Raw genomic sequence first — 11,959 nt, 5'->3', positions numbered from 1 at the left:
GCAGAAGCATCTTTTTGGAATGCCATCCATTTTATCAGTTAGGGCTTGAACAAAGAGCAGCCAGGAGAGGCTGGATATTGTAATTAGCACAAGTGGAGGCAGGCTGCTGCGTCTGCCTGCCTGCCTGGAGAAGAATAACCTGTTGAATTTGCTAGGAGCTATTGCTGCGAGGACAAGAGCTGCAGTTACGGGGAGCACAGCAGCCACAAGCGGATGAGGTAGCTGCTTCAGAGCTATGCTGTGGGGAAGAGGCTCAGACACTGGCCACTGGACGCCCGTTTGGGTTAGAGCCTCTGCTTTTGCCTCCTAAGCCCGGGGAGGAAGAACACGCAGCCGGCTCCCGTTGGGTTGGGACGGCCGAGGATGGCTGCGCTCTCCCAGCACCTGAGGATCCTGCTGTGGAAGAACTGGCTGAGTGTCAAGAGGCAGCCGGTGAGTGTGAAAGCAAAGCCGTAGAGGAGGGGGAGCTGGAAACCACAGGAGCTGAGGAGCAAGAAGGGCACGGCAGGAGAGGAAAGCCACGGTGTTAAACTAGAAATGCTTGGAAGGAAAGAGACAGAGAGGGAAGGAGGGGAATGGCACGGAAAGAAGATGGGTCATTTTAAACCAAAGTGGCTGCATCTCGTGTTGGAGGTCATGGTGAGGGCTCAGGAGTCCAGACTGAGTAGCAGGGATGCTGCTCATGGTCCCTGCAGATAAAACCCTCCAGAAACTCACGGGCAGACCTGAATTAAGGCTGCTCCAGTGTGAGCAGTCCCCAGAGTCTGTGTGCAGCCTCTGAGGAGTCCCTGCAGTCTGGGGACAATGAGGGTGTCATTACATAGAGCCACTTGTAATGGATGGACAAAGAAAAAAGTGGCTCTGAGAGGTGCAGGTGGGACAGATTTCCAGCACAGTCCAGTGTGTTGCAAAGCAACCACACCAGATGTTTTTTTTCCCCAAATCAAGCATTGCTAAGGATGTCCAGAAAGGAATCTGAACTGTGGTGTCACGGAGGCAGTGCTCCTTCAGGTGGCATTGCGTGTCCAGGCAAAGCCTGGCCGGTAGGGTTGTATCAGGAGTTTTGCTTTCGATACAGCTGCTCTGGCCTTTCAGCAGAAGCACACTGCAATTCCCGGACTTGGGCTTCAACCCATCCTCTTGCTGGGAATCCCAGTGGGATGGTTTGTAAACTCTGGTTGCACGGGAAGCCTTGGCAGGTGCAGAAAGGGCAGAGAAGAGATGTCGGAGAAGAGCCACGTGGGCAGTGCGATGTGGGGATGGAGTGCAAGACCTCCCAGCACTGCGCACATCTGCAGGGTCGGCTGTGTGCCTGCTCTGCCCTGCCTCTTGGGTTTGCAGCCTGCTTCAAAGAGGGGCTGAGTTCATCTCCCCAGCAGCTGCAGATGGGCTGTGCTCCTCGGAGTTAAGTCTGTGGTTGCTGTGAGAGGTACAGGAGAATATATTTTTCTGAGATACAGAGAAATACCAACAGATTATCTCTAGTTACATGACCAATTTCAACAGCCTTGTTAAAACCAGAAGGCTTGGGTCTCTTTCAGCTCCTGTGTGCCCGCAGTAAATGCTTACATAAGCCCTGGCCATACAGCCTCACTTGCTGTAATTCTTCTTTCAGTTTCCTGTAGGGATGAAACATCAATTCTGTAGGATGGGAATGTCAGTTAAAATAAAGTCTGGACACCACCGATTGTTTTAGGGCAGGCATTCTCTCCAGCCCTCCTTCCATTCCCTCTCTTGCTCCAAATTAAGGAGCTTGCTGGGAATGCAGCAGCTGTGAGGAGGTAAACCCAGAGCGCTGCTCCTAAATGCATCCTGGTTTCTCCATCCTTCCCATTTCCAGCTTTGTTTTTTTTAACCTGTGTGATGTAACCGCACTGGTGGACCAGGCTTTCAGGCAGCTTGTTTTGGTGTGTGCTTGCTTGGCAGGGGAAGCTCTGTTGTCCTTCTTTGCTTCCAATAACCCCAGAAAGTGGCTGCTGCTGCTGCAGTGGTGCTCGTTGCCCTCACCAGGTGTCACAGCAGTCTGACACAGGCCAGCCCCTCTCCTTCCACAGCCTGAAGTGCTTTCCCACCGCTCCTGCTCTGTTTATCAGTCTATCCAGGGCCGGCGGACGCATTTGATTCTGCCTTCTGCTTTACACTTTATTTCCTCTGCACACTCTCTGCAGAGCCCCTGGAGAGATTGTATGGGGGGAGCTGCAGCTTGCTTGGCCATCAGTTTGCTGAAATCAGCCGAAGCTCTGCATCCATAACCAGGGAGAGCCTCGGCACAGGTTGCTCCTGCTGAGCAAGGACTGGCCGTGAGTGGAGGTGGCAGCCTTCTGGGGAGCAAGGTTCAGCCTGCCTACCAAGGGGAATTGGAGAAATGGGGTCCTCTTGCACTTTTACTGCTTTCCATCTCTCACTTCTATGTGGCTTGGTTATTTAAACAGACACAGGAGGGAGTGAAAACGTGCCTGCATCCAAACATACCAAGGTCTGAGGAATTAAGTCTGCTTTTAGCAGTGAAATAATCCAGCAACCAAGGGATTATGCAACCTGTGGCACAGTGCTCGGAGTCCCACGAGCCAAACTGGCATTGATTATGGCTCCGCTCAAGTCAACGTGCTCTACCTGCAGTCGGTTTGGCCAGGCTGCTTGGCTTGTTGTTGTTAACTAGAAGTGCCTGGGACAGTGAGATCGCTCTGTTGTAACTGCTGTACCCAGCTACTATTAAATCCAATTAACTCCCAGCACGGAGATACAAAGGGAAGAGCTGCTTGGGAGTGGAAGCACCATTTTAGCTCCAAATGGGGAGGCACAAAGACTTCCCAGAGCCGAGACGACCCGTATTCATTTCCTCCACCAAGAATATGAAAGATGTCTTGCCCTTCCTTTAGGCAGCCTCTGACTAATATCAGTTTCTGTGCTGTTACCCCATAATTTTCCTGTAGCCTACGTGGTGCTAACCTAGGAGGATACCTTAATAATGCTGCGTGCTTGGGAACTAAGCCAAGTTAAATACTGTATTTGGGGACTGATTACAGGGAAAGCATGTGATATATGGAAAAAAATATAAAAAATGTTGGTTTCAGAGATGAATCTTGTTATTTAGCATATATATAAAAGGAAGAGGGGGGTCTGTAAAAGCTGAAATGCTGCTGAACGTTGAAACTATAGGAATACCCTCTCTGAAAGGATGTGTTAGGAGTGCCTTGTGTTTGACAGCTTCCCTATTTTGTTCCCTATTTTGGGGCACGAGTCGTGCTCCCACTGCCGTGGCTGTGTGTCATCTCCTCGGGGATGATAGGGAGGGAGTTGCTGTGAAACAAACCTCTTGAAGTTCAGTTGCTCTCCGGGATTTGTTTGTCTGTTTGTTTGTTTTTATGTTCCAGGAAGCATTACAGGAAAGGAAAACACTGTTATGGGCTTGGAATTACCTTTGGAAAAATGGGTTTGGGTAATATGTGCTGATCTGAAAAAAATAGCGGTGCAACAATGAAAAATGGGATGATTTTGAAGAAAGACATCTCTGCAGTTTCAAAAACTGGCATGAAGATAGCTCGGCAATTTTGCAGCACAGGGTACTTTGAGCTTTACTGATGGATGGAAAATTCTAATCTAGTAGGCGCAGTAGCGAGCTAGCCAGCTAGTACAAAAGCAGTTAATTATTTGAGAAATTGCATTTTCTTAGCTTACAAAACTCCAGTGCTTGCAGTTTTAATACTGACTTTGGGCCTCCTACCTAGATTGGTTTGCTGCACTGGATGATTAGCAGACTATTTTCTTCATCCTCATCCATTGAAATGGTCAGCTTTCATGTCAAAGCCCAGAGGTCTGTAAATCTTCGTATTTTTTCTGACATACTATGCCAATTTTACATCATTTCTCTTCCATCGCAGCTCACCTACGTAGGCTGCTCCAGTTTGGAAGGGGAAGGGTACCAGGGAGTTAGGTTGCCGCGGTCAGGAGCTCACGTGAGGAGTTCTGGTGGTTGGTGATCGAATGGGACTTCTCCAGCTGGTTACACAACTCCGTAAATCCCTTCCTTCACCATGCTTGCTTCCACGCCTTCTAAACAAATACCAGGAAAATCCTCTTTCTTTTGGTTGTATTGTAAGGCTGAACCATTTGTGAAGAACAGTGAAAGTTTTTGGGGAAAAAAAGTGCCGTAGCCTTGTCATTTCAATGTCAAACACTTCAATTTTGAGCTATAGTTAACCATATCAAGGTCACCTTTGCCAGTCATTTGAGCAGTGCCATACACAGAAAGTGAAACTCTTCCCATTTTGGCTCTTAAGTCATACAACTGATGCATCCAAAAGTCTCGTGCTTGTCAGGGTGCTTTTCCTCTTCCATAGCAGTGTCTCAAATCTGTGCAAAACTGTGTAAACAGCCAAGCTGAAACACAGGAAGGCTTGCGTTACTTTCAGGCTCATTATTTGCTCTTACGATCATATGTGGTTTTTCTTCCTGCATAGATAATACTTGGGTTTTAATAATATGTGCACCGAGACAGGCATTATTTACAATGCATCTTATAACTCATTTAGAGTGGTACTTGTACATTCCAGACAAGCTCTGGGACACATCAGCGCGACAAACGTAACCGATATATTTTCATTGCTATTTTATAGGTATGGTCGTTCATTTTAATTTCCTGGCCTGTGGTTGTTTTCATAATCTTGGCCATCATCCGTCTCAAATTCCCTCCAGAACCACAGCCAAACTGTAAGTAACCGGTTTGCTTTTATGTCTTTGGGGTTTAGTTCTCATTTCAGTGACTGATGTGTTAATTCGATGTGTTTTGTTACTTTTACAAATTTGGTTCTTTGTAGTTTCCAGTGGAGACTTCCTGGGATGCAGCATGCTGTAAATAAAATGTCTGTGTTCCTCTGAGGTTGCTTCTATTTATGTTTCTTTTAAATTAGTTTCGTAATTAGAAAACAACTTTGCAGAAGTCTCATCAAGATGCACTCAGGTACTGCTGTTGTAAACCTACATGATAAATTGAGGGACAAGAGAGCAGCTGGGAGAGATCTTATTCAGCAACACGACCAAGGGCATAGGCTTCAAGTGAGGTTATGAAGGTAAAAACCACGAGGTTGGGCATCGTGAACGATTTCACCTTGTTTGCTACAGGCAAAAAGCTCCTCTTCAGCTGAGCCTTAGCAGTGTGTGCCTGGACAGTGGGAGCTTGGCTCCTGGCACACCACGGTGCCTGTGAGCCCTTACTGGCAAGTCCCGGAGCTGCTGGTGGGTGGGTGAACAGTTGGTGGTGGCTAAACGGGTGAAGAGTTTTGCACAAGCTGGCTTTCGCTTGCAGGCTGTGCCTCCTGGGTCGGGAGAACACGTGTCTGCACCCAGAGTGTGGGTCTGCTTGAATCTGCTCTAAAAAGTTTAGTAAATACACATCACCAGCAGAAGACGTAGGCCTGTCATGCTCTCAAACCAGGCAACATCAGTTTATGAAATTACATGGTAAAGCAGAGCAAGGAGTTTATCCAGACGGAAGCCTTCTGCCTTGCCCCAGTGTTAACTCTGGGGTGGATCCAATTCCTGCTTCTGCCCTCTGTAGCCTCCCAAGGCAGTCCCAAGGGAGGGGAGAGGACTGGTAGGAAGGGCTGGCCCCTCTTTTCAGCAACAGCCTGCCTTTGTGTTGGGAGAAATCAGTCACGGAGCTGTACCCTTTTTGTTACCCCCTCGTTAGAGACCCTCAGCCTTATTGCAGAGCCCCTGAAAGTGCCTGCCAGCCTCTTGCTTCATGTTGCACATCTCGGTTGCTGAATCACATCCACGTGCTGCAGCACGGAGCTGTTACTGACAGCCACAGCTTCCCAGCACGGGGTAGGAACAGGCCCTCCAAAATTGCCCTTACCAAAAGATTTGCAACACCTGACTCACAGGGGAGGTGCCCCCCTGGCTGACCAGCCTCAGGCTGGTGTTGACTTGACAAGAACAAAGCTGTGGCGTGGGCAGTGCTGGGTTTTTCTCTTTGGGGGAAGGAGGCTGGGGCAGGGGGAAGAGGAGACAGGCTGACAGCAGCAAGGACGAGCAGTTGGCTTCCAGTCCGTAGCTATCAGGTGTGTAAAATGTGGTCATGAGAGATTTGTACTTGATGGCGGGTGCGCACTGGAAACGTTCCAACCTAGTTAATGCGCAATTCTCTGATTAAAAGTGTTTCAGTGTTTCTGAATGATGTATGAGAGAGGGCCACGCTGTGACAAACACCAGACAGGCAATTAGGATAGCCCTCGTCAGGGTAGGCTGCGAGCTCTCTGGGACTAGAGGTTTGTGTATCTAATTTGTAGGCTGTGATGGAGAGCCCAAGTAAAGGACTTCTCTGGAAGCATCTCAAGGTCTTTAATGGAGAAGGGCATTCTTGCTGTGTTAGGGTGGTCTTTTAAACCCAAGCCCATCTGCTGCCAGTGAAACTCCTCTTTAGGCCTGTGAGATATCTGAAGTTCTGCCCAAATTCCCTTGAACCAGTTGGAGCAGGCAAGACTGGGCACGCTGTATTTAGTGAAATCGCCAGTTTTTGCCAATGGCAATCCTCCCCCATGGCTCCGTTGGTTGCACTCGCTGTCCGTGAGAGCTCAGATAAGGTGACTGTCAAGAGTACCAGCTGGATGGTAAAATATTTATTTTAGTGTACGTGGCTATTAATTTGAATGTGTATTTTTTTGAAGCATGTTTGCTCTGGGTGATTGCATCTGTGAATTACCGGATCAGGAGGAATGTTCCGAGCAGCAGCAAGTAGCTTCATCAGTTGGACTTTGCAGGAAGGGGAAAGATTGGACAGCATTTTGGGGCTTGTTCCCTCTTCTTGCATAGCTGAATTTGGGGGCAAGTCTCAGGACCTGAGCGAGTGTCTTTCTATCATAAAGTGGATGATAGGAACTCTAGTGCAAGGTTTTGTGCTGGAAAAGATGTTGTTAATGGTTGTGGTGTACTCGTGATCCAGGTAATTAGAGGCCATCTAAGAACCCAAAGGGGATGGAGAAGAATGTTGATGGAAACATTGAACAGGCAGTTCCTGCTGCTTTTCTAGTTAAATAAGAATACCTCTTGAATGTTGGCCTCTTTTTTGACAACTAGAACAAACGTATCACCTTTTTGCTTGAAAACAAAAAGGGAAATCATTTGGGAGCTTTCTTTTCTGGGGGAAAAAAAAGATGCACGAAAAAGCTGGGTGGACAACTGTAGAGTAATGATTACAGGAGGGGGTTTTGTCCGCTTTCAGTGGGAATTAAATCCCCGTTATGCTGAGTTCCAGTGCCTCCCTTAAAGGACACAATCATTAAATAGTGACAAGAAGCTGTTTCCAGTTCTGCTGCTGTCAAGAGCTTATTGCAGGCACACAGAAGTCAGGAAGCATGGAATCAAGGGCACAGAGATAGAATATGCTCCTCAGATGCTGAGTTTTGAAGCCTTAGAGACAACCCCACAGAAAATCTGTCTGGAAGCTTATCTCGTGTATTCAGGGCCGCAGCAAGATCATGAAATCTACAATTTGCTCAATTAAAACAGCTCAAGTTCAAGACAGTGCTCCTTAAGGATGCCTAAAAGACCTTCAATGAATTGAGGATTATTTAGAGAAATTACCTAGCAAGAGCTTCTTGCGAGAGCAAGTCACTTGCTTCCCTTTGTGTTTGTGTAGCACCTAATGCAACAGGATCTGGTGCTGGGCTGAACTCCAAAGAGAAATGACATGCTAAATAAACATCACCAGTCAAGAGGATGCTCGTAGGAGAAGAACTGAGGTAAAAGCAGGAGCTAAAATCCATCTAATATGTAATTTGCTTCATGATTGAAGCCTCTAGTATCTAAGAGAGGAAAAAAAAGAGGAAAAGAAAACTCTTCCACGCAGGCATCTGTTCGATGATGTGTTTCCAGGTCAGCAGAGATAATGGGCAGGAGAAATAAAGATTTGTTTCTCTGCATAGGCAGTTGTGATGATCTGAGTGTCTCCCCAAACCAATTTCCCATCCAGCTCACTGGGCACATCCCAGTCGTGGCTTTTGATCTTTCATTACAGCCCTCACATCTGCTGGAAAGTGCTGGGATGTGCTGCGTGGCACGTGTGGAGCAGGAAGCCAATGAACTGCCTTGGAAGTGTCTTCCAGTCTTTTGTGCCTGTATCACAGGTTTTCTAGAGTGAGTAGGGACAAAAATCTTCCATCACTACAAGTTTCTGCAATTTGGGAATTGTGTGAGCGATACAATCTGTCCCTCGGGGCCCAACCCACTCAGTCTACAGGGAAGCCCAATTAGGCTCTTTGCTTTAACTAGCGCTGTCACACCCCGTCACACCCTACCCGCCTGCTTTCTTCCTTTTCTGTTCTCCTTCTTTCCCCTCCTGTCAGTTTGACCTCATCATTATTCTCCATAGAAGCTCTCTGGGGTGTGGTGAGTTGCCCACTCATTTTGAAACCCTGCTCTTTGCGGAGAAAATGTGGCAGGGACTTGCTCTCCTTTTAGACCCAAGGTCTGCTCCCCCTGGCCTTACCAGGGATGGAGCTAGATGTGGGTTGTGAAAGCCATGCCTCATTCACAGACGTTGTTCCATCTTCATGGCAGGGAGCTGTGCTCTTGGCTCTGGTCTGAAAATCCACCAGACTCCTCCTGCCTGAACTCTTCTCTGGGGAGCACATCTTACCCTTCACCTCTGCCCCGAATTTTCACCCAAACTTCATCACCTCCATGGAGATGCTTGCCTGGTGGATTTCAGTCACTCTGAGACGTTTGTCATGGGCTCATTAGCAAAGTGCTTCACCAGGCTGCTCTTTGGAGCCTTTACTGGGGGATAATGGGATAGCACCAGACTGTGTTCCGGTACCAGCCCAGCTGTTTAGGTCTAGTTTAGAGCCAGAGCTGCGTGGCACAGGAGCAGACAGTCAAATTCCACTCTCATTCTTGGCTTCTCCAGGACTTGTAGAAGAAGGTCTCCGAGCTGTGCTGCATTCAGTGGCACTGGTAGCTAGGACTGGAGCAGCTCCAGGACTTGTTGGGAAGATCAGGATGAATCCCAGAGCGCAGATCGGGCAGTGTAGAGGAGAAGGATAAACACGGGTAGCATCCCGTGCCTCTAGCCCTCCATCCCCACTCCCACACATCTCTCTGCCCTCTGGCTGCTGCAGCAGTGAGCTGGTAAGTGAGCAGGGAGCCCCTGCCATAACTGCAGACCTCAAACCACGGCTAGCTCTGACAGTTCCCAGCCTCAGTCCTAGCTCAGAAGCAGAAATCCTTACACTAACCTCGTCCCATAGTTAACAGAGGAGCTTGAGCTGGCTGAGTTCTCCCTGTGAGAGGTGGCTGTGGCTGCCAGGAAGACATGTGAGAGCAGCTAGCGCCGTGTCCCACCTTGCTCCGTGCCTTCCTTCCTCCGAGGTACCATCCTGGAGGTGAAAAAGCTCCCAGAAGATGCTAAACACTTTTAAAGGAATTCACTTCAGAGTCGGAAGGACCTGAGCTCATCTCTTTGCCAGTAGTGTGGAAAAATTAATAGGTTCCCATGGTAATTACAGGTAGTTGGGATGGTGGCTTAGCTACCCAGGCTGCTCCATTCATTTGGTTAAGTCATGGGTGCTTATGCAAGCTGGAATCCACCCCAAAGGTTCAACCTACTCTGTTTACAGACAGGCACACGTCAGGCTCCCAGCTCTGCCCCGGCATTTGCCAGTGCTGGAGCAGCCTCATTCCTCTGTTCCCTTTTCCTTGCAGTCTCTGGTTACCTTCCCCTCTTCGCTGTCAGTTTTCTCCCCTTTTCTAGACAACACCAGATTTGGTCTGTGCTCGGCTGCAGCGTGATTAGCACAATAGGCTCTTCAGGTCCCTCCTCCAGTGTCCTTTGCTTTAGTATGAAATTTATTTTGTGCTGATACCGTGCCAGGCAGGCTGCCATATAACACTGTTTCATTGCAACAGTGCTGAAGGGGGATATGAATCTTCCCCCACGCCTGCTGGAAGAGACACAGGGAGGTGGTGCTCGGTCCTACAGTTCCCTGTGACTTGCCCAAGCTCCCCCTGAACTCAGCCACCTCTAGCCTAGCAGTCTTCCTCTTTCAGTTTGAAACCATTGCCCCCTTGTCCTGTCACGACAGGCCCTGGTAGAAAGCCTTTCCCATATATATTTTATGCATTGACAGGCTGCAATAAGGTCTCTCTGGAGCCTTCTCTAGCCTGAACAACCCCAAATCTCTCAACCCTTCTTTTATAATAACACCCATTTCATAAATCTGTGCCTTCATTTCTTTCTACAGACTTCCTCCTCGTGAGGTGTGACTGGAGGATGTTGAGTTGGAGGTGGGAACTCCTGAGTTGCCAGGATTTTTTCTTCCCACTGCATTACAACAGGGCCTTGGGGCAGCCACTTAATTCCAGTTGACTTCCTGAAGCACCTGCAGCCAGGTGCCGGGACCTAGAAGCACAGAAGCATTTTTCCAAAGGTGCTGAGCAGTTTGGCTTGCACTGAAGTTAGCAGCTGTAAACGAGGTCACTTTGTTTAAGGAGTCTAGGCATGGGCTCTGGAAACTACCTGGCAGCACTCACCATTGAGAGACAGAAGTTTAGTAAATGCAGCTTTTGTGCATTTTTTCCCCAAAGTCTAGATCTGGATTTAGGATTTTTTTGGTTCCAGCTTCTGGGTGAGAGATGTTCTGCCTGTTCTTTTAGGTCCTGCTTGTGCAGCGTCCTGCTTCAAAGCAAGGTAGCTGTATTATACAAGACCAAGTTAGCCTTGTTTGTGTTAAATATTGCTTTTAAAAGGGTTGGTCTACAGCTCCCACTCTGTGTGGGGAGCTTCAGTCAGAGGAGCATCTCTGCACAGGGCAGGGAACCTCTGGTGCCATGCCTCTGTCGGCTCTGCCCTGTGGAGCAGACATCAGCTCTGGCATTTCCCCATCCAGACCTCTTAGGAGGTTTCCATCTCCTTTCCTTTCTCCTTTGTGTTGGGTTTGGAGGTTTTCTCCTCCCTTTACACCTGCTTTTTCTCCCACTCAGCTTCCATTTTTATGCTCGCTCTCTGCTCTTTATTATCTCCCTGATCAGTACGCGAACCCAATGCATTCGTATCCAGGTGCTGATTTTTAATTTATTAAATAAGGGGGTGGAAGAGGTGAAGGTCTGTGGGCGAGCAAAACGAGCTTGCCTAGTCTTAATAAGCATGGAAGCAGTTACTGCCTGCTCTGGGCTGGTCTTATTATTTGCAGAGCCTGAAATGCTGGAGGGAAGAGTTGGGCAATGAAATGCTTCCTCCAGCGAAGCCACTGACACAGGGAGGAGCCTCGCAGCGAGCTGTCTGCTGCTTCCATCTCGCCGTCGTAGGCAGACAACCGAGGACATCGTACTGTTGGCACGGTCAGGGAAACAAGAATGATGTTGCTGTGAAGATTTAAAAAAAATAATAATAAAAATAATCAAGGGTTTGAATCTCACCTGGCCACACCGGGCTTCTTCCAGGTTGAATGGAAGCTGGCATGTCGAAAACCAGGAGCTGGGTGATGGGTACACGACTTGGAAATCAGGGCAGGCTGGGCGCTATCAGAGGTGGAGCAGTGTGTGCGTAACAGCTGCTCACAGCATCTTCTCCTTCATCATGATCTGCAAGGGGGAAATTAAAAACCAGCACCACTTGGAGCTGAGGGAAGGGTGGCTGAGGATGGCACTGCTTCAAGGCTAACAGCAATGCAGGAGGCCCACAGGGAGCAGAAATGCCCCCGAGATGATGGATACTGAGGGTGTTTGGTGTCCTGCGACTTCGGGGTGAGCTCAAGGGGATCTCTTCTTCCAGTGCCGTCTCTTCAGTGGGGGAAATTGCAGGGAATAGAGTGAAAGAAATCAGAAAGAAATCACCTGTTAGCTCTGCAGTGCTGTAAAAATCAGCTTTGTCATGCAAAAGGCAGCAGTCTAGGGCCAGTGGGAGTGTGGTACCAAACCATTAGCTCTGACCCAGCACAGCTCTTAAGTATGCCTTTAACCT

The 11,959-nt window shown here is 48.5% G+C and overlaps 1 protein-coding gene across 1 annotated transcript in view; it reads left to right on the top strand.

The window, feature by feature from the left end:
- Nucleotides 1-363: 363 nt before the first annotated feature.
- The window catches only part of ABCA12 (ATP binding cassette subfamily A member 12), a gene marked incomplete at its 5' end in the record, with an annotated part of 82,240 nt that continues 70,644 nt past the window's right edge, over nucleotides 364-11,959 (top strand). Inside the window, 2 exons of the mRNA XM_084288991.1 lie at nucleotides 364-432; nucleotides 4,617-4,710. Coding sequence (XP_084145117.1) covers nucleotides 364-432; nucleotides 4,617-4,710 — 163 coding nt within the window. The remainder of the gene's footprint in view (nucleotides 433-4,616; nucleotides 4,711-11,959) is intronic.

This window comes from Netta rufina (genome assembly GCF_964035555.1).
Source record: "Netta rufina genome assembly, chromosome: 6".
NCBI lineage: Eukaryota > Metazoa > Chordata > Aves > Anseriformes > Anatidae > Netta > Netta rufina.
Note: the sequence above shows the minus strand (reverse complement) of the source record. Positions and strands in the feature narration are given on the sequence as shown.